This window comes from Perognathus longimembris, chromosome 1, assembly GCF_023159225.1.
Source record: "Perognathus longimembris pacificus isolate PPM17 chromosome 1, ASM2315922v1, whole genome shotgun sequence".
Classification (NCBI taxonomy): Eukaryota; Metazoa; Chordata; class Mammalia; order Rodentia; family Heteromyidae; genus Perognathus; species Perognathus longimembris.
In genome coordinates, this window is record NC_063161.1 from 3,826,274 (window position 1) to 3,841,273 (window position 15,000).

Consider the following 15,000-nt stretch of genomic DNA (forward strand, 5'->3'; position numbering starts at 1 on the left):
GGAGCTGGGCGCGCGTGTCCTCCCCCCGGGACGGCTCTGCGGGGCGTGCGCACGCGCGTGTGTCAGGGACTGCGGTTGAACTCAGCGTCGCGCACCCTCGCTCGGCTTTTTTATTCAAGGCTGGTGCTCTCCCACCCGAGCCACAACTCCACTTGTGACTTTGCCGCCCAGCGTGGCTTTGAACCGTGATGCCCGGGTCCCGGCTTCCCCAGTGGCTCGGGTTCCGGGCTGGTTGTTTGTTTTTATAAGGTGTGCCCTTACGCGTGCAACATTCGCGAGCACGTCTGTCGTTTTTGGGCCCTCCGCGAGTGGCTTGCACATTTGCTGTTTGCTGGGTCACCTGGGGCTGCGTCGTGAAGGCGGGCTTGCTTCTCTCCCCACCCACCCCCGGCTTCTCTCCCCCCCCTCCGGTCCTCCCCCCAGCTCTCCAGACAGCTGGTGAGGGTGGGTGCGTCCCTTTCAAGATGTCTGATCTGCGTGGATGCACTTCCTTAAGGGATGGCGGGCTGTGCTGTGCCGCCGCCCATTTGTAAAAAAAAAAATATATATATATATATTCCCCTAAATATATTATGGGCCTCCCCCTCCCCCCTCCCCTCTTCCCCATTTCTGGAGTTTTCACTCAGCCTCCTGCTCGCTGGGCTTTCTCATGCGCGGCTGGCGCTCTACCGCCTGAGCCATGCCCCCAGCCTGGCATTTTGCTGGTTCCTTGGAGATGGAGTCTCTCTCTCAGACTCTTCTGCCTGGATTGGCCTTGAAAAATGGTCCTCCAGGCCTCGGCCTCCCGGGCATCCAGATCTGAGGACCCGGCTTGTCCAGCCTGGCCCCCGTCCTCAGGGTGGACCTCCCTCCGCCTTCCGCACCCCACACTGGTTACGCAGAGCAAGCCGAGGCTCGGGGTCAGGTCGCCGCCGTCGTGTTAAATTCAGCGTCCCCAGAAACCTGGCCCGCTGCTCGCCCACCCCTCGCAAGCCCTTCCCTCCCCTCGCCTTTGCTTGCTTTCAGTACTAGGACTCGAACTCAAGACCTCACACTTGGTCGGCTGGCGCTGCGCCCTGAGCCACTTACTGCCAGGCCGCTCACTGCTTGGTTTTGTCTGGTTTTTGTTTTCTTTGCCGGTCCTGGGTCTTGAACTTAGGGCCTGGGCACCGCTCCTCGAGCTTTGTTGCTCCAGGCTAGCGCTCTACCGCGTGAGCCACGGCCCCGTTTCCCGCTGTTTTTTGGAAGTGAATTGGAGATCGGAGTCCCCATAGGCTCTCCTGCCCGGGCTGGCTTTGAACCGAGATCCCTGGACCTCAGCCTCCCGAGGGGCTAGGATGAACAGTCGCGAGCCGCTGTGCCCGACGCCCTGGTTGTTTTTAAGTCGGAGCCGGGGCTGCGGTCTGCCGCCGGCCTGGGCTTCTCTGTGGTTGCTGGGGCGACGGGCGCGTGAGACGGGCGAGACGGGCGAGACGGGGACCTCCGGTGCCCCTGGGGCTGGTCTGCGCGGCGGCCTCGCCCCACGGTCCCCCCCCTCCCCCCCCCCCCCCCTCAGCCTCCGTGTGCCGAGGATCACAGATGGGGGGTGCGGGCCGCTCTCGCGCTGCGTCGCTCAGCAGCTTCTCCCGAGGCCCGGCCGCTGGGGCTCTGCACCCCTGCAGCGGCGCTCGGACGCGGGGGGGGCGGGGGGGGGCGGCCCGGGAGGCCGGGGTGGTTTAGTGAAGCAACTTCCCTTCTCACTCGCCCGCCCGTTTCACGCGGCTGGCCGGGGGAAGCCGGGGGCCTCCTGGCTGTCCTGGGCGTCCCAGCCCTCCCCCCCCCGGGGTGCCTTGCTCGAGAATCTTCTAGACCCCTGCCGTCCGGTGGGTCTGCTCTAGTGGTGGCGACCTCTGACTGCCTGGCCACGCAGGGGCGTTGGCCGCGTGCCGCGGAACAGAATTGTGTCCTTAATTGTCTTAAACGTTCAATTCAGAGCCAGGCGCTGGTGGCTCGCGTCTGCGACCCGGAGGCCGAGATCTGAGGGTGGAAGGTTCAAAGCCAGCCTGGGCCAGCGCATCCGAGAGACTCTTATGTTTAATTAAACAGCAAAAAAGCAGGAATCAGAGGCGTAGCTGGCCTCGAGTGAAAAGCCAAGGGAGAGCTTGTGACCCCGAGTTCAAGTCCCGGTACTGGCACAAACATCAAGGGGGCATTTGAGTGTGGGATTTCCCCGGGGCGGAGCACACCGGTGTCTCAGCACGGCTGCGTGGGGCTCCCCAGGCAGCCGGCGGCAGGAAGGTCTCCGGTGTTAGCCGCCCCCCCGCCCCCCCCGCCTGTCCCCAGCGTCACCCATGTCACCTCTGCTCTGCAGTTCGCAGATGGCGTCTACCTGGTGCTGCTCATGGGGCTGCTGGAAGATTACTTCGTCCCCCTCCACAACTTCTACCTGACTCCCGACAGCTTTGATCAGAAGGTGCGCGGGGGGGGGGGGGTGTGTGTGTGTAGGGGGGAGTCCTTGCCCTGGCGGCCGCCCCGTGGCCAGGGGCCAGGCCGGCTCCGCGCCGGGGCGCGGCCTCCAGAAAGTAGAAACCGGCATGGTGGGACTGCAGCGCTGTCCCTCAGCCGCCTGGAGCCCCAGGCCTGCAATCGGGGGTGGGGGGGCTGAGATCCGGGCCCCAGGCCTGCAACCCCGGGGGTGGGGGGGCTGAGATCCGAGCCCCAGGCCTGCAACCCCGGGGGTGGGGGGGCTGAGATCCGAGCCCCAGGCCTGCAACCCCGGGGGTGGGGGGGCTGAGATCCGAGCCCCAGGCCTGCAACCCCGGGGGTGGGGGGGCTGAGATCCGAGCCCCAGGCCTGCAACCCCGGGGGTGGGGGGGGCTGAGATCCGAGCCCCAGGGACGGGGGGAGGGGGCTGAGATCCGGGCCCCAGGCCTGCAACCCCGGGGGTGGGGGGGGGCTGAGATCCGGGCCCCAGGCCTGCAACCCCGGGGGTGGGGGGGGGGCTGAGATCCGAGCCCCAGGCCTGCAACCCCGGGGGGTGGGGGGGGGCTGAGATCCGAGCCCCAGGGACGGGGGGGGGGGCTGAGATCCGGGCCCCAGGCCTGCAACCCCGGGGGGGGGTGGTGGGGGCTGAGCTCCGAGGCCCCAGGCCTGCAACCCCGGGGGTGGGGGGGGCTGAGATCCGAGCCCCAGGGACGGGGGGGGGGGGCTGAGATCCGAGCCCCAGGCCTGCAACCCCGGGGGGGGGGTGGTGGGGGCTGAGCTCCGAGCCCCAGGCCTGCAACCCCAGGGACATGGGGGGTGGGGGTGGGGCTGAGATCCAAGGAACTCTGTCCAGGCCAGCACGGCCCTGGAGGTCACCTCCATTAGCCAGCGACAAGCCGGCACCAGCCTTGAGGGAAAAAGCTAAGGGGGCATCCAGACCCTGAGTATGAGCCCGAGTACTGGGGCGGGGGGGGGGGGGGGGAGAGGAAGGAAGGGAGGGAGGGAGGAGGGAGGGAGGAAGAGGTGGAAAGAAAGACTGAGGAAGGGCAAAAGCAATCTGAAGTACATCACACTTTGCCTTATTTCTTGAGGACTTTTCTGTGGGCCCATAGTTTTTACAGGTGTGTGTGTGTGTGTGTGTGTGTGTGAGAGAGAGAGAGAGACAGACAGACAGACAGAGGAAGACAGTGAGAGAGACAGATGGAGGCAGAGACGGAGAGGCGCTCAGGGCATCTTGGGGGTGTCTGCTGGCCGGCCGGGGTCCGGGCCGAGGCCCGCAGGCTGGGATTCGCGGCCGTCACTCGGTGTCCCCCAGTGCCTGGTGCCCCCGGGAGGCCGGGCGCTGCTCCCGGAGCCTGCGTGCCCTGTGGGGACGCGCGTGCTCGCGGGGGACAGTGGTGGGGACAGTGGGGGCCCCGCGCGTGCTCACGGGGGGGGGAGGGGGACGTGTCCTCCCTGCGTCTCGCCCCTGCCGGGCAGAGCCGGCACTTGGCAGCCGTGGGCCGTGGCAGTGCGTGGCACCTCTGCCCTGCAGTCACGAGGGCCCGGGACCGGCACGGGGGCTCCCGGGGGGGGCTCCCGGGGGCCCCCGTCCTGCCCCCCACGGCTCCGACCGCCCTCCTCCCGGCAGGTCCACAACGTGGCCTTCGCCTTTGAGCTGATGCTGGAAGGAGGCCTCAAGAAGCCCAAGGCTCGCCCGGAAGGTAGGCCCGGGCTGCCGGGCGGACCCGCCGTGCCAGGCCAAAGCCAGGGGCGGGCGGGCGGCTGGCTGCCCGTGGGGTGGGGCGGGGTGAGCCCTGGGGGATCCCTGGTCCCCAGGGGCTGAAGGAGACCATCTGCGTGGACAGCACTACGGCCGTCGGGAGGCCGGGAGGGGGTCGGGGTTGGTGGAGCCCAGGGCAGCCCCCCGAGGCTGTGTGGAGGGCCCGGGGGCTCAGCCAGGGTGGTTTCTGTGTCGTCTGCAGACGTGGTGAACCTGGACCTCAAGTCCACGCTGAGGGTTCTCTACAACCTGTTCTCCAAGTACAAGGACACGGAGTGACGGGCAGCCGGGCCGGGGTCCGGATCCGCGTGTGGCCGCTGCGCCCCCCGAGAGCCACGCGCAAGCCACGCGGGAGATGCGCCGGCCTTCGCCCCCCCGCCCCCCCCCCCGCCCCCCGCCCCCCGCCCCCGCCCGGGGGAGGGCGTCCGCGTGATCGCGCGGCGGGACCCTTTGACGAGGCGACGGGCTGACCTGCTGCTCAGCTCCTTCAGAAGGCGCCCGGGCCATCGCCAGCCGGGGCCGGGCACCGCCCCCCCCCCACCCTCGGGCGCCGCCCCCCGGGACTCCGCCGTGCCTGTCCTCTGGAATGTTCCGGGCTGAGCTCTCCTAGGAGGCGGGAGCTTTTCAGCGGAAGGGTTTTTACAGATTAAACAGCTTCGTTCTAAAATCCCGGCAGTTTCAGTGTGATGCAAGCGTCAGCCCCTCCTCCGCATCCTCTGTGCGTGCGTGCGTGCGTGCGTGCGTACACGCGTGTGTGCACCGTGTTGTGGGGTCCACAGATGGCAGGCGGGGGCTGGGGATATGGCCTAGTGGCAGAGAGCTTGCCTCATATACATGAGGCCCTGGGTTCGATTCCCCAGCACCACATATAGAGAAAACGGCCAGAGGGGGCGCTGTGGCTCAAGTGGCAGAGTGCTAGCCTTGAGCGGAAAGAAGCCAGGGACAGTGCTCAGGCCCTGAGTCCAAGGCCCAGGACTGGCCAAAAAAAAGATGGGCAGGCGGTGAGACACTCGGGAAAATTAGAAAAGATTTATTGAGCGCGTGACTTCCCTGAGATGGGAAGGGGACAGGGCGTCCTGCGACCACACGCGAACTGAGGCTCCCTGGGGTCTCCACTCCTGCGGTTAATCCCTACTGACTAGGGGACGTGAGAGAGCGAGAGAGGACCACATGGGAGAGGCGGACAAGCCCAGGACCCCCCCCACCCCGTGGATGGGGGTCAGAGCGAAGCCCGAACAAATCACAACAGTTGGGCTGGGGTGTCTTGATCTTCACTGGAAACCATACCTACCCATCGGGTGGCCCAATGGGAGGAGACGCTGCAGGGGAGGGGCGGGGCTTCAGGGGTGATCAGGACCCGGCAGAACAAGTTCAAAAGCCAGCTGGGTAAGGACAGCTGCGTAACTCCACCGCAGGGGCCAGCGGCAGAGAGGCTTCACGTGGAACACTGCAGAACAGGACGGGCGGCGCATTCATTAGCGTCATCGCTTCACCAGGACGGGGACTTGAACTCGGGCCGGAGCTCAAGGCTCGCGTTCTAACCCTGGCGCCGCGGCCCCGCTGGCCGTTTCCTTGGTTGTTTTAGTGGAGACATTATTTCACAAACTTTTCCGCCCGGCCGGCCTCAAACTTCGGACCCCAGATGTCAGCCGCTAGGTGGGGGCCATCTGCACCCCGCCCGCTCAGTATTGAGAGCGGCTTCTGTGCACACCCCAGCCGCAGGTGACCAGGCTCCCTGCTGGGGGGGCGGGGAGATCCACCTCTGAATGTCCCCATACCGGAACCTTCCATCGCAGAGACTGTGCCTCGGGATGCATCGGTTCTAGAGGCTGTAAGAGAGGGGACCGCCATGGCTAAGTGCCCAGCCTCACTGGGGGCCTGGCTCCCCGGGGCCCCCGTTCTTGTGTGTCGGGGCTCGAGCCCCGGTCGTGCGGGCGCGGACCCCGCCGCCCCCCGTGGGCCTCGCCCTGGCCCGTCTGCCGGCACCGCTGTCCGGAGTGTGGGCTTGGCCAGTGACGGGCATGTGGGCGGCACCCCCCCCCCAGCGCGTCCCCAGCATCGGCCCTGGGTCTCGGGGGCCCCGCCCCGCCCCACCCGGGGCAGCAGGCCCCCCTGCACCCCATGCTGGCTGGGAAGGAGGGGGCCCGGCGTAGCCACTCCTTCCTTCAGCCCCGGGTCTGGGCTTGGCGGTGGCCGGGCTGGGCGTGGGCTGGGCGCGGGCTGGGCAGGGCGTGGTGGGGGGGTGATGAGGGTGTTACCCCGCCCCGTGGGTAGGAGGGGTGACACAGGCAGCCAGGGCCCTGTTGGTTTGGGGACAAATGGGGGCCTGGCTGAGAGCCTCCCAGGTGTACCCCCCAAACTGTGCGTCCGGGGGTAAGCTGTACTCCAGAAACAACGTTCCCGCGACTCCTCGGGCAGTCCTTGGAACACACACACCTCTCCGTTGTTGATTCAGGAACGTTCTGGAACCTTCTTTCCAGGTGGCTGGCCCGTGTTCTTCTTTGAAGAGGGGCCTGGGCCTTGTGGCCTAGTTATGGGGAGTCATTGCTGCAAGGCCCCAGGGGAGGGGGGAGGACAGGGGTCGGTGGGGCTGTTGGTGGGGTGCCCGTGTCCTGCCCCGTGTGGTGGCCAGGCCTGGCTCTCCTCCCCTCCCGGCCCCCGCAGCTCCCGTCCCCCCCTTTCCCGGGTGGCCATGCGGCCCCTCCCCCGGGTCCTGACTGAATGTGACCAGGAGTGATTTCTTTTACAACAGCTGCATCCTTCCCCTCCCTCCACGTGCCGATGTGTTACGGTCTTCTTAATTGTTCCAAACGATATTTACTTCTGGATATTAAATAAAAAGCCACAAATAAAAAAGCTGACACGGGGCTGGGGAGGTAGAGTGCTCGCCTCGTACACATGAAGCCCTGGGTTCGATTCCTCAGCACCAATAAACAGAAAAAAAACCAGAAGTGGTGCTGTGGCTCAAGTGGCCGAGTGCTAGCCTTGAGCGGGAAGAAGCCAGGGACAGTGCTCAGGCCCTGAGTCCAAGGCCCAGGACTGGCGAAAAAAAAAAAAAAAAGCTGACAGCGTGAGGCAGAGCTTGCCACATGCCGTGTGCACCCAGCACCCAGTACCCAGCACCCCAGCACTCAGTACTACCTGTGCCTGGGAGGGGCCGGGGAGGAGCCAGCCGCGTGGCAGGTTGTAGATCACAGCAAAGCACCTGGCACGCATTGGGCTGGCCGTGTGTGTGTGTGTGTGTGTGTGTGTGTGTGTGTGTATGCGTGCGTGTGTCTGTCTGTCCATCTGGGGCTTGAGATTAGGGCTTGGGTGCTGTCCCTCAGTGTCTTTACTCAAGGCTGGTGCTTTACCACTTGAGTTACGGCTCTTCTTGCAGTTTTTGCTGGTTCACGGGAGTTCAGAGTCTCGTGGCCTTTCCTGCCTGGGCTGGCTTTGAACCTCGACCCTCCGCTCTCCGCCTCCGAGGAGCTGGGAGGTCACTGCGGCCCAGCTGACCCCTGTCCTGTCTGGCCGCTGGTCGTCATGCATTTGGCAGTGGTGTTTGTGCCGGTCCCGTGCCAGGGCTGCGGGGACACACCAGCCTGCGAGAGCACGCCCATCCGGAGGGCACTGGGGCTGGGCTGGATTAGAACCCACGGCTGGGAGAGGAGCAGGCAGCTCTGAGCCCAGCCAGCCGGGCTGGTCTTCGGTCGGTTCTCCTGCCGGCGCAAAGGTCCTGCGGCGCATCGACATAACATTTTCCTCTCTAAAATGATTCTGAAGCTGCGGCTGGCCCGAGACGGCCATCTGGGCAGCGACTCAACACATGCTGTTTACACAGGCAGACTCTTATTCTAGGCTGGCTGGGAAGACACGAGCAAGCTTTGGACAGAACCCAGCCGGGTTCCGAGTCCAGCTGTCCCCCCGTGGGGGGCTGGCGGCCAGCTCACCCAAACCGTCCCCGGCTCGGGCTCCGAGGGCCGCAGAGGCCAGCACAGGGGGGCGGGCAGGGAAGTGACAGCCCAGACCTGGGGAGGGGGTTGAGAGGAAGGGGGGGAGCTGGGACTGGGGTGCGAGGACCCAGGCTGCTCCATCCCTGGCCCCTGCTTTCCTGCCGGGGTTGGATTCGCACCCAGATCCTCAGACCTCAGCCTCCTGAGTGGCCAGGGTGACAGCGCAGTGGCTTCCCCGGGTAAGAGCCGGGCGCGTCCCGCTGAGGAAACCCCGCTTTCCCTGGGCCCCTGGCCACTTGCCCTTTGCCTCTGGCAGTTACGATCTGGGGGGGTGACGGGGAGGCAGCCCCAGCACGCTGTCGTCGGAGGTCAGAGGTCAGGCTGGTGTCTGCCAGGCCTGTGAGGCCAGCCCGCTGCTTCCTGAGTGGGCCTTGCCGCCCAGCCGCGGCCCGATGGTCCCGAGTCGCGGCCTTCCCGCGCACGTGGCCTTCCGGAGCGCTGACTGCCGGCCCTGCCCGCGTGGGCGTCCGTGGGGCCCCGGGGAGCTCTGGGGTCCTGGGTTGTGCCAGCCAAGGGGACAGTAGGGAGAGATGTGGGGGTGCCATGGGGGGGGGCGAGGGCAGCTGTCTGTCCATTCATCTGTCTGCTTGTCCATCCGTCTGTCCACCCTGCTCCCCCCCACCCCACCTCCAGTCTAACAGCGGGGGAGGGGGGCCGGGAAGTGGGAAGGACGAGGACGCCCGCGGGTGGCCAGCCCGGGGGCTCCCACGGCCTGTGGCCTCTGGGAGTCGGGGGCACCTGCTCGCCCAGGGTGGGAGGAGGCGGGGCCTCTAGAGGAAGCGGGTGCTTCAAGAGGAAGTGAGGCCCGGGCGTCGGGTTGGGGGGGGCCGGAACCCGCCTCCCGGGAAGGCCAGGGGCGCCCCGGGTTCCTGGTGCGGAAGGTGCGGCGGGTGAGTCCCCCGGGCCTTGGGCCTCCGAGCGGCTGGAGCCTTCTCCCCGAGCACGTGGGGCCCCACGGGGGGAGGAGCCCAGAAAACCCCGGCGTGGGGGGGGGGAATCCCCGGTCTCCCCACTGAGCCAGGCCTGCTTGCCCCCCCGTTGCCCAGCCCCCCTCCCCTCGCGCCAGGGCTGCCCCGCTCGGCTGCACCCCGGACGCCCGGGCCGCGTGGGTCGGGATCACAGGGGACAGGAGGGTGCCCCACGCCACGCACGCCGCGCAGCCACGCACGCCGCGCAGCCACGCAGCCTCTGCGGGAGGAGCGGCTGCCCCCGGCTTCCTCTGCCCGGCCCGGCCGCTCTCTCCCGCCGGCGGGAAGTGGGGGGGGGATCAGGGTCAGTGCCCGGTTCTCCCCGCCCCTAGCTCCAGGGCAGGACGGGGCCCCACGCCACCCGCCGCAGCCTGAGGGCAGCCCCGGGCCCTGCTCCCGCTCTTCCTCCCCCAGCTCAGGCCGTGGTCTCAGCCCCGCTCGGCCAGGCCGGCTCCAGCTCCTCCTCCCCGGGGTCTGGCCCGTCCCGGCCCCCAGAGCCCCCCAGCCCGGGGACCGTGGGGACGGTGAGCCCCAGATCCCGGGTGACCGGCACCTTCCGTCCCGGCCTCCTCCAGGACACAGCGGGGAAGATGGAGCCAGACCCGCTCTACAACCTGCTCCAGCTCCCCACGCCCAGGCCCGCCGAGGAGGAGGAGCTTCCACAGGGTGCGGCCTGGGGCGGGGCTGGGGGATGGGAGTGGCCAGGGCTGGGGGCGGGGCTGGGGTGGGAGTGGTGACGGCTGGGGGCGGGGCTGGGTGGTCGGGCTGGGGCGTGGCTTGGCGGGAGTGGTCAGGGCTGGGGGCGGGGCTGGGTGGGAGTGGTCAAGGCTGGGGGCGGGGCTGGGTGGGAGTGGTCATGGATGGGGGCGGGGCTGTGGTGGGAGTGGTCAGGGCTGGGGGCGTGGCTTGGAGGGAGTGGTCAGGGCTGGGGGCGTGGCTTGGTGGGAGTGGTCAGGGCAGGGGTGGGAGTGGTCAGGGCTGGGGGCGGGGCTGGGGTGGGAGTGGCCAGGGCTGCGGGCGGGGCACGAGGGTCTGTGCCAGGCCAGGCCCGCCCTGTGCAGAAGCTGTCACCTCCCGGCTTCTCCTGGCGAGGGGCCGGCTCGGCCAGAGCCTCCACGGGCGACCCCCTGTACCCCGCCCCACGCGTGCCCAGGCTGGTGGCACTGCTGTACCAACCCTGATTGCCACCGTAGGACCACGGTGGTCCTACTCTGTGCAGTGCTGAGCTAAGTACTTCTCTCCCACAGTACCTCGTTTATGCTTGGGGGTGTCATCACATGAGAGAAAACTGAGGCGAGAGGACCCTGTGGTGTGGATCTGGGCTTCTCCCCAAGGGGCCCAGAGTCCGGGCTCCCCACCTCCCCGCCGCGCCCTCCTCACAGGACCCCCCCCCCCCCCATGCCGTGGGTCTCATGGAAAAGTTGGGTCTGCGTAGCACAGAGCAAGCCCTGCCGTGTGGGCGCCGAGCAGAGGGGCCTGCGAGCCCTTTGGGGTGACTGCAGCCACCGCCCCGAGTCTCCCTCCCAGGCAGGGCCCCGAGCGAGGGCGTGGAGCCGCGCCCAGAGGGCCTGGGAGGGCCATGGGCCGCTTTTCCCTGGCCACCTGCTGGGCCTCACCGGGCTGGCCCAGAAGTCAGGAGGACCAGGCCGGGTTTGCGGGGGGGGGGGGGGGGGAGAGGAGCTTCGTCCTTGGGAAAACGTTATTTATTGTTTTATAGTTCATTTCCCAAATTATGAAAAATCAGAACTAGATTAAGAGTGACAGGAAATCTGCCCAGGAAGAAGGGCAGCTAATAGGCGTTTATCCACCCTCCATCCACCCCTCCATCCACCCACCCTCCTCCATCCACCCACCTACCCATCCACCCTCCATCTACCCATCCACCCTCCATCCACCCATCCATCCACCCACCCACCCTCCTCAACCCACCTACCCATCCACCCTCCATCTACCCATCCACCCTCCACCACCCACCTACCCATCCACCCTCCACCACCCACCTACCCATCCACCCTCCATCCACCCCTCCATCCACCCACCCTCCACCCACCCTCCACCCATCCACCCTCCATCTACCCATCCACCCTCCATCCACCCATCCATCCATCCACCCTCCACCCACCCTCCACCCATCCACCCTCCATTCACCCATCCATCCACCCATCCACCCACCCATCCATCCACCCATCCATCTATCCATCCATTCACCCATCCATCCACCCATCATCCATCCACCCATCCATCCACCCTCCTGTCCATCTGTGCATCGCATACATCATTTTCTATCCATCCATCCATTCCATCATCTTTCCACCCACCCACCATTCATGTATCCATACATATATCATCCATTCACCATCTTTCCATCCATCACCTTTCTGTCTGTCTGCCTAATCTATCTATCATCTACCAATCTATCTACACATATATACATTATCCATCCATTGTCTTTACATCCATCCGTCCATCCATCCACCATTCATTCACCTTTGCATTTATCCGTTCATCCAGCCATCTATCCATATATCATCCATTTATCGTCGTCCACCATCTTGCCATTTATCATCTGTCTATACATACATATATATCACCTATCCATGATCTTGCCATCCATCTGTCCATCCTCTCTCCATTCCTCCACCCACCCACCCATCCATCCCTCATCCCTCATCCCCTATTATCTTTTCATCCACACGCCCATCATCCCTCCCTCCATTCCTTCACAATCCATCCACCCATCTACCCCTTCACCACCCATCCGTCTGTGGGGGACCTGCAGGGAGCTGGCTACCAAGTGCTTAGGTCCTGTCCGCCTCTGCCACCAGGAGAAAAGAAGAAATTCCTGCCACCCAATTCCCGGAGGGACCGGAAATTCGAAGAGCTGCAGAAGGTATGCCGGCCTTCAGCCGGGTCTCCCGTCCTCCTCCTTCTCTCCTCGAGGGGGAGGAGCCGCCTGCCGGTGCAGGGCTGGACAGCGGGCCACCCTCCTGTCCCTGGCCTCAGACGGCAGGCGGTGGCCCCGCGGCCCCAGGAGAGGTGCTGAGTGGCCCTGTGAATGAGCACGGCCGGGCGCCATAGCTGCCTTCCTGTGTAATCCCACAAAGCCTCCCGGCAGGGGAGGGGGCCCCACCGTCTCGCTGGAGAGGCCCCCCGACCTGCGTGGGGCCCTGGCCACCGGGGCCCCCGAGCCTGTGCTGCTCGCCGGCTTTGCAGCTGGCACCCGGTCTCTGCTCCTGGGCCTCCCCGTGGCCTTTCTCTGAGTCCTTCGGGTGGGCTGGCCTGGAGGGGGGGGCTTCGTGCGGGAGGGGGGCGGTGGCGGGGAGGGAGGGCCGGCGAGGCGGCGGCCGGGTCAGCTGTCCCCGCGCTGCAGGCGCTGCTGGAGTGGCTCAACGCCACGCTGCTCCCGGAGCACATCGTGGTGCGCAGCCTGGAGGAGGACATGTTCGACGGGCTGGTCCTGCACCACCTGTTCCGTGAGCGCCCGGCCCCGCCCCCGCCCCGCCCGGCCCCGCCCCCGAGCCGGCCCCGCCCGGCCCCGCCCCGCCCTGGCCACGCCCCCCGCCAGGCCCCAGCCCCGCCCCCGGCTCCCCACCCCCATCCCCAGGGCTCGGGGCGTGGAGACCCTGCCCGCACCCCGCCTCGCTGACCCAGCGGCTGCCGGGAGGGACCCGGAGCTCAGCACCCCGCCCGCCCGCCCGCCCGCAGAGACGCTGTCGGGGCTCCGGCTGGAGGTGGAGGAGATCGCGCTGACCGCGGCCAGCCAGAGGCGGAAGCTGGGCGTCGTGCTGGAGGCCGTGAACCGGAGCCTGCACGTGGAGGAGCCCGAGGCCAAGTGGGGCGTGGAGGGTGCGCGGGGCGCCGCCCCGGCCGGGGCCCGGGAGGGGAGGCTGGACGCGGGGGTGGCGGCGCGGAGGTGGCTGGGAGCCAGGCCCGGGGTGGAGGAGCCGGGGGCTCCCCCATGGGGGGCGGGAATCCCGGGGTGTCAGGGCGGCCAGGCGAGCCCGAGGGGAGCGGACCGGAGTGCGCCATCCACCCCCCCCCCCCCCCCGCGCAGCGCCGGCCCCCCTCCCCCACTCCCGCCGCTGGGTGCGGGCGTCCTCCCCACTCCAGGAATGCAGGGGCCTGGGGGGCTTGCGCAGCCCCTGCAAGCCCGGGGCAGCTTCTGATCCCGGCGTGGGGCTGCATGGCGGGGGGGGGGGGGGAGCAGGGGAGGCCAGGGCCTCCAGGGCCTGCAGAGGGTTCTGGAAAGGAGCCCCCCCCCCACGGGCGGCAGGTCCTGCGGGCCCCGGTGTCTCACCCGCGCCCCCTGCCCCTCCCAGCCATCTTCCACAAGGACCTGCTGGCCACGCTGCACCTCCTCGTGGCCCTGGCCCGCCGCTTCCAGCCCGGCCTTCGTCTCCCCAGCAACGTCCAGGTGGAGGTGCTCACCATCGAGGTAACCGCCGGGCCCGGGGCACCGCGCCGGGGTGCAGACCGTGGCTCCGGGGTGCACCTGGCACGGGGGGCGCCCTGTGGCGTGGCTCCACCGGGACAGCAGCGGGCGCCGGGGCTGGCCGGGGCTGGCAGAGGCCCCGCGGGGGCCGCTCCGCTCATCAGCGGATGGGTAGGAAGACGTGGGGGGGGGGCTCCCACATCTCATGGGCCACGTGTGGGGACCTCCCACCCCCAGCCTCCACAGTGACCCCACCCCGGGTTCCCAGCTCCACCGTGGGCCCCCCTGCATCATCCCCCCCATTCCTGCCGCCCCCCCCCAGCCCCTTGGGCCCCCACAGCAGGGCCTTCTTCTGACCCGAACCAAACAGGCCACATCCAGGCAACCCCCAGCTCTTGGCCGCTCTGTCTAACGCTCTATTTTTACTATCCTTAAGTGGCTGGCCAAAGGGGTTTCCACCCAACAAAGCAGCTCAGGAATAGAATGTGCCTTGATCAAGGTCACCCGGCCCATCGTTCTCCCCATCCCCCCCCAACACACCCCTCCCTCAGTTTCCTTAATTTCCTAGGACATGCACTGCGTGTTATAACTGCACGGCCCTCCCTCCCTCCCTCCCCCCGCCCTCACTTTGACCTCTCCACATACATCTTCCCAGCAGTAGTAGTTCCTGGGATGCATTTCGTGGGACTGCGAGTTGGTTTTTCTGAGGAATGACACCGTTTGAATTTCCCCCTGCAAGCACCGTGCTTCAGCTGATACGGTTGTGTGTGCTTGCATACGACGCCACGCGTGTTTGCCGGGACGTTTCTAAGTCCACCTAGCTTCCACACGGGAGGAAACAGGTCTTCTCCACCGCCACCTGTTTCTTGGCAAATGGTGTAGTATCATTTGTCCTAATGGATGAGTAAAATCCCACCCTGTATCTGTCTATGTTTTACTCATCGGTTGATTGAAATTCTCCACTGAGAAGCGTCAGGGCTTTGTTAATACACAAGTCGGATGTGACCCATTCATTCATTCATTCATTCATTCATTCATATTGACACAATTGCTGACAATCTTCCTCCCCAAGGTGACCTGGGGTGTGACCATCCCTCTTGCAGTGGTGCAAAGGATCCTGGGTGTGGCCTGATATAGTTGTGGTTGGCCCATGGTTTGGGCATGGCCTGGCATGGCTTAGGCGTGGCCTGGCAAGGTCTGGGCGTGGCCGGTATGTGGTCTGGGCATGGTCTGTCAGGGTCTGGGCGTGGCCTGGCAGGGTCTGGGCCTGGTCTAGTTTGGGCGTGGCCTGCGAGTGGTCTGGGCATGGCTGGCCTGTGGTCTGGGCGTGGCCTGGTGTGGTCTGGGCGTGGCCTGGTGTGGCCTGGGCATGGCCGGTGTGTGGTCTGTAGGTGGCCTGGC

The 15,000-nt window shown here is 66.7% G+C and overlaps 1 protein-coding gene and 1 long non-coding RNA gene across 2 annotated transcripts in view; both read left to right on the top strand.

The window, feature by feature from the left end:
- The first annotated feature begins 2,321 nt into the window (after nt 1-2,321).
- Nucleotides 2,322-4,578, top strand: LOC125353618. Its single transcript, XR_007211344.1, has 3 exons — nt 2,322-2,431; nt 4,073-4,145; nt 4,407-4,578. It is a non-coding gene; the product is annotated as an uncharacterized LOC125353618 (long non-coding RNA).
- Nucleotides 4,579-9,732: 5,154 nt separating this feature from the next.
- Parvg (parvin gamma) overlaps nt 9,733-15,000 on the top strand; it is a 12,962-nt gene continuing 7,694 nt past the window's right edge. Inside the window, exons 1-5 of the mRNA XM_048340035.1 lie at nt 9,733-9,833; nt 11,993-12,057; nt 12,538-12,640; nt 12,873-13,013; nt 13,487-13,602. Coding sequence (XP_048195992.1) covers nt 9,758-9,833; nt 11,993-12,057; nt 12,538-12,640; nt 12,873-13,013; nt 13,487-13,602 — 501 coding nt within the window. The 5' untranslated portion in view covers nt 9,733-9,757. The remainder of the gene's footprint in view (nt 9,834-11,992; nt 12,058-12,537; nt 12,641-12,872; nt 13,014-13,486; nt 13,603-15,000) is intronic.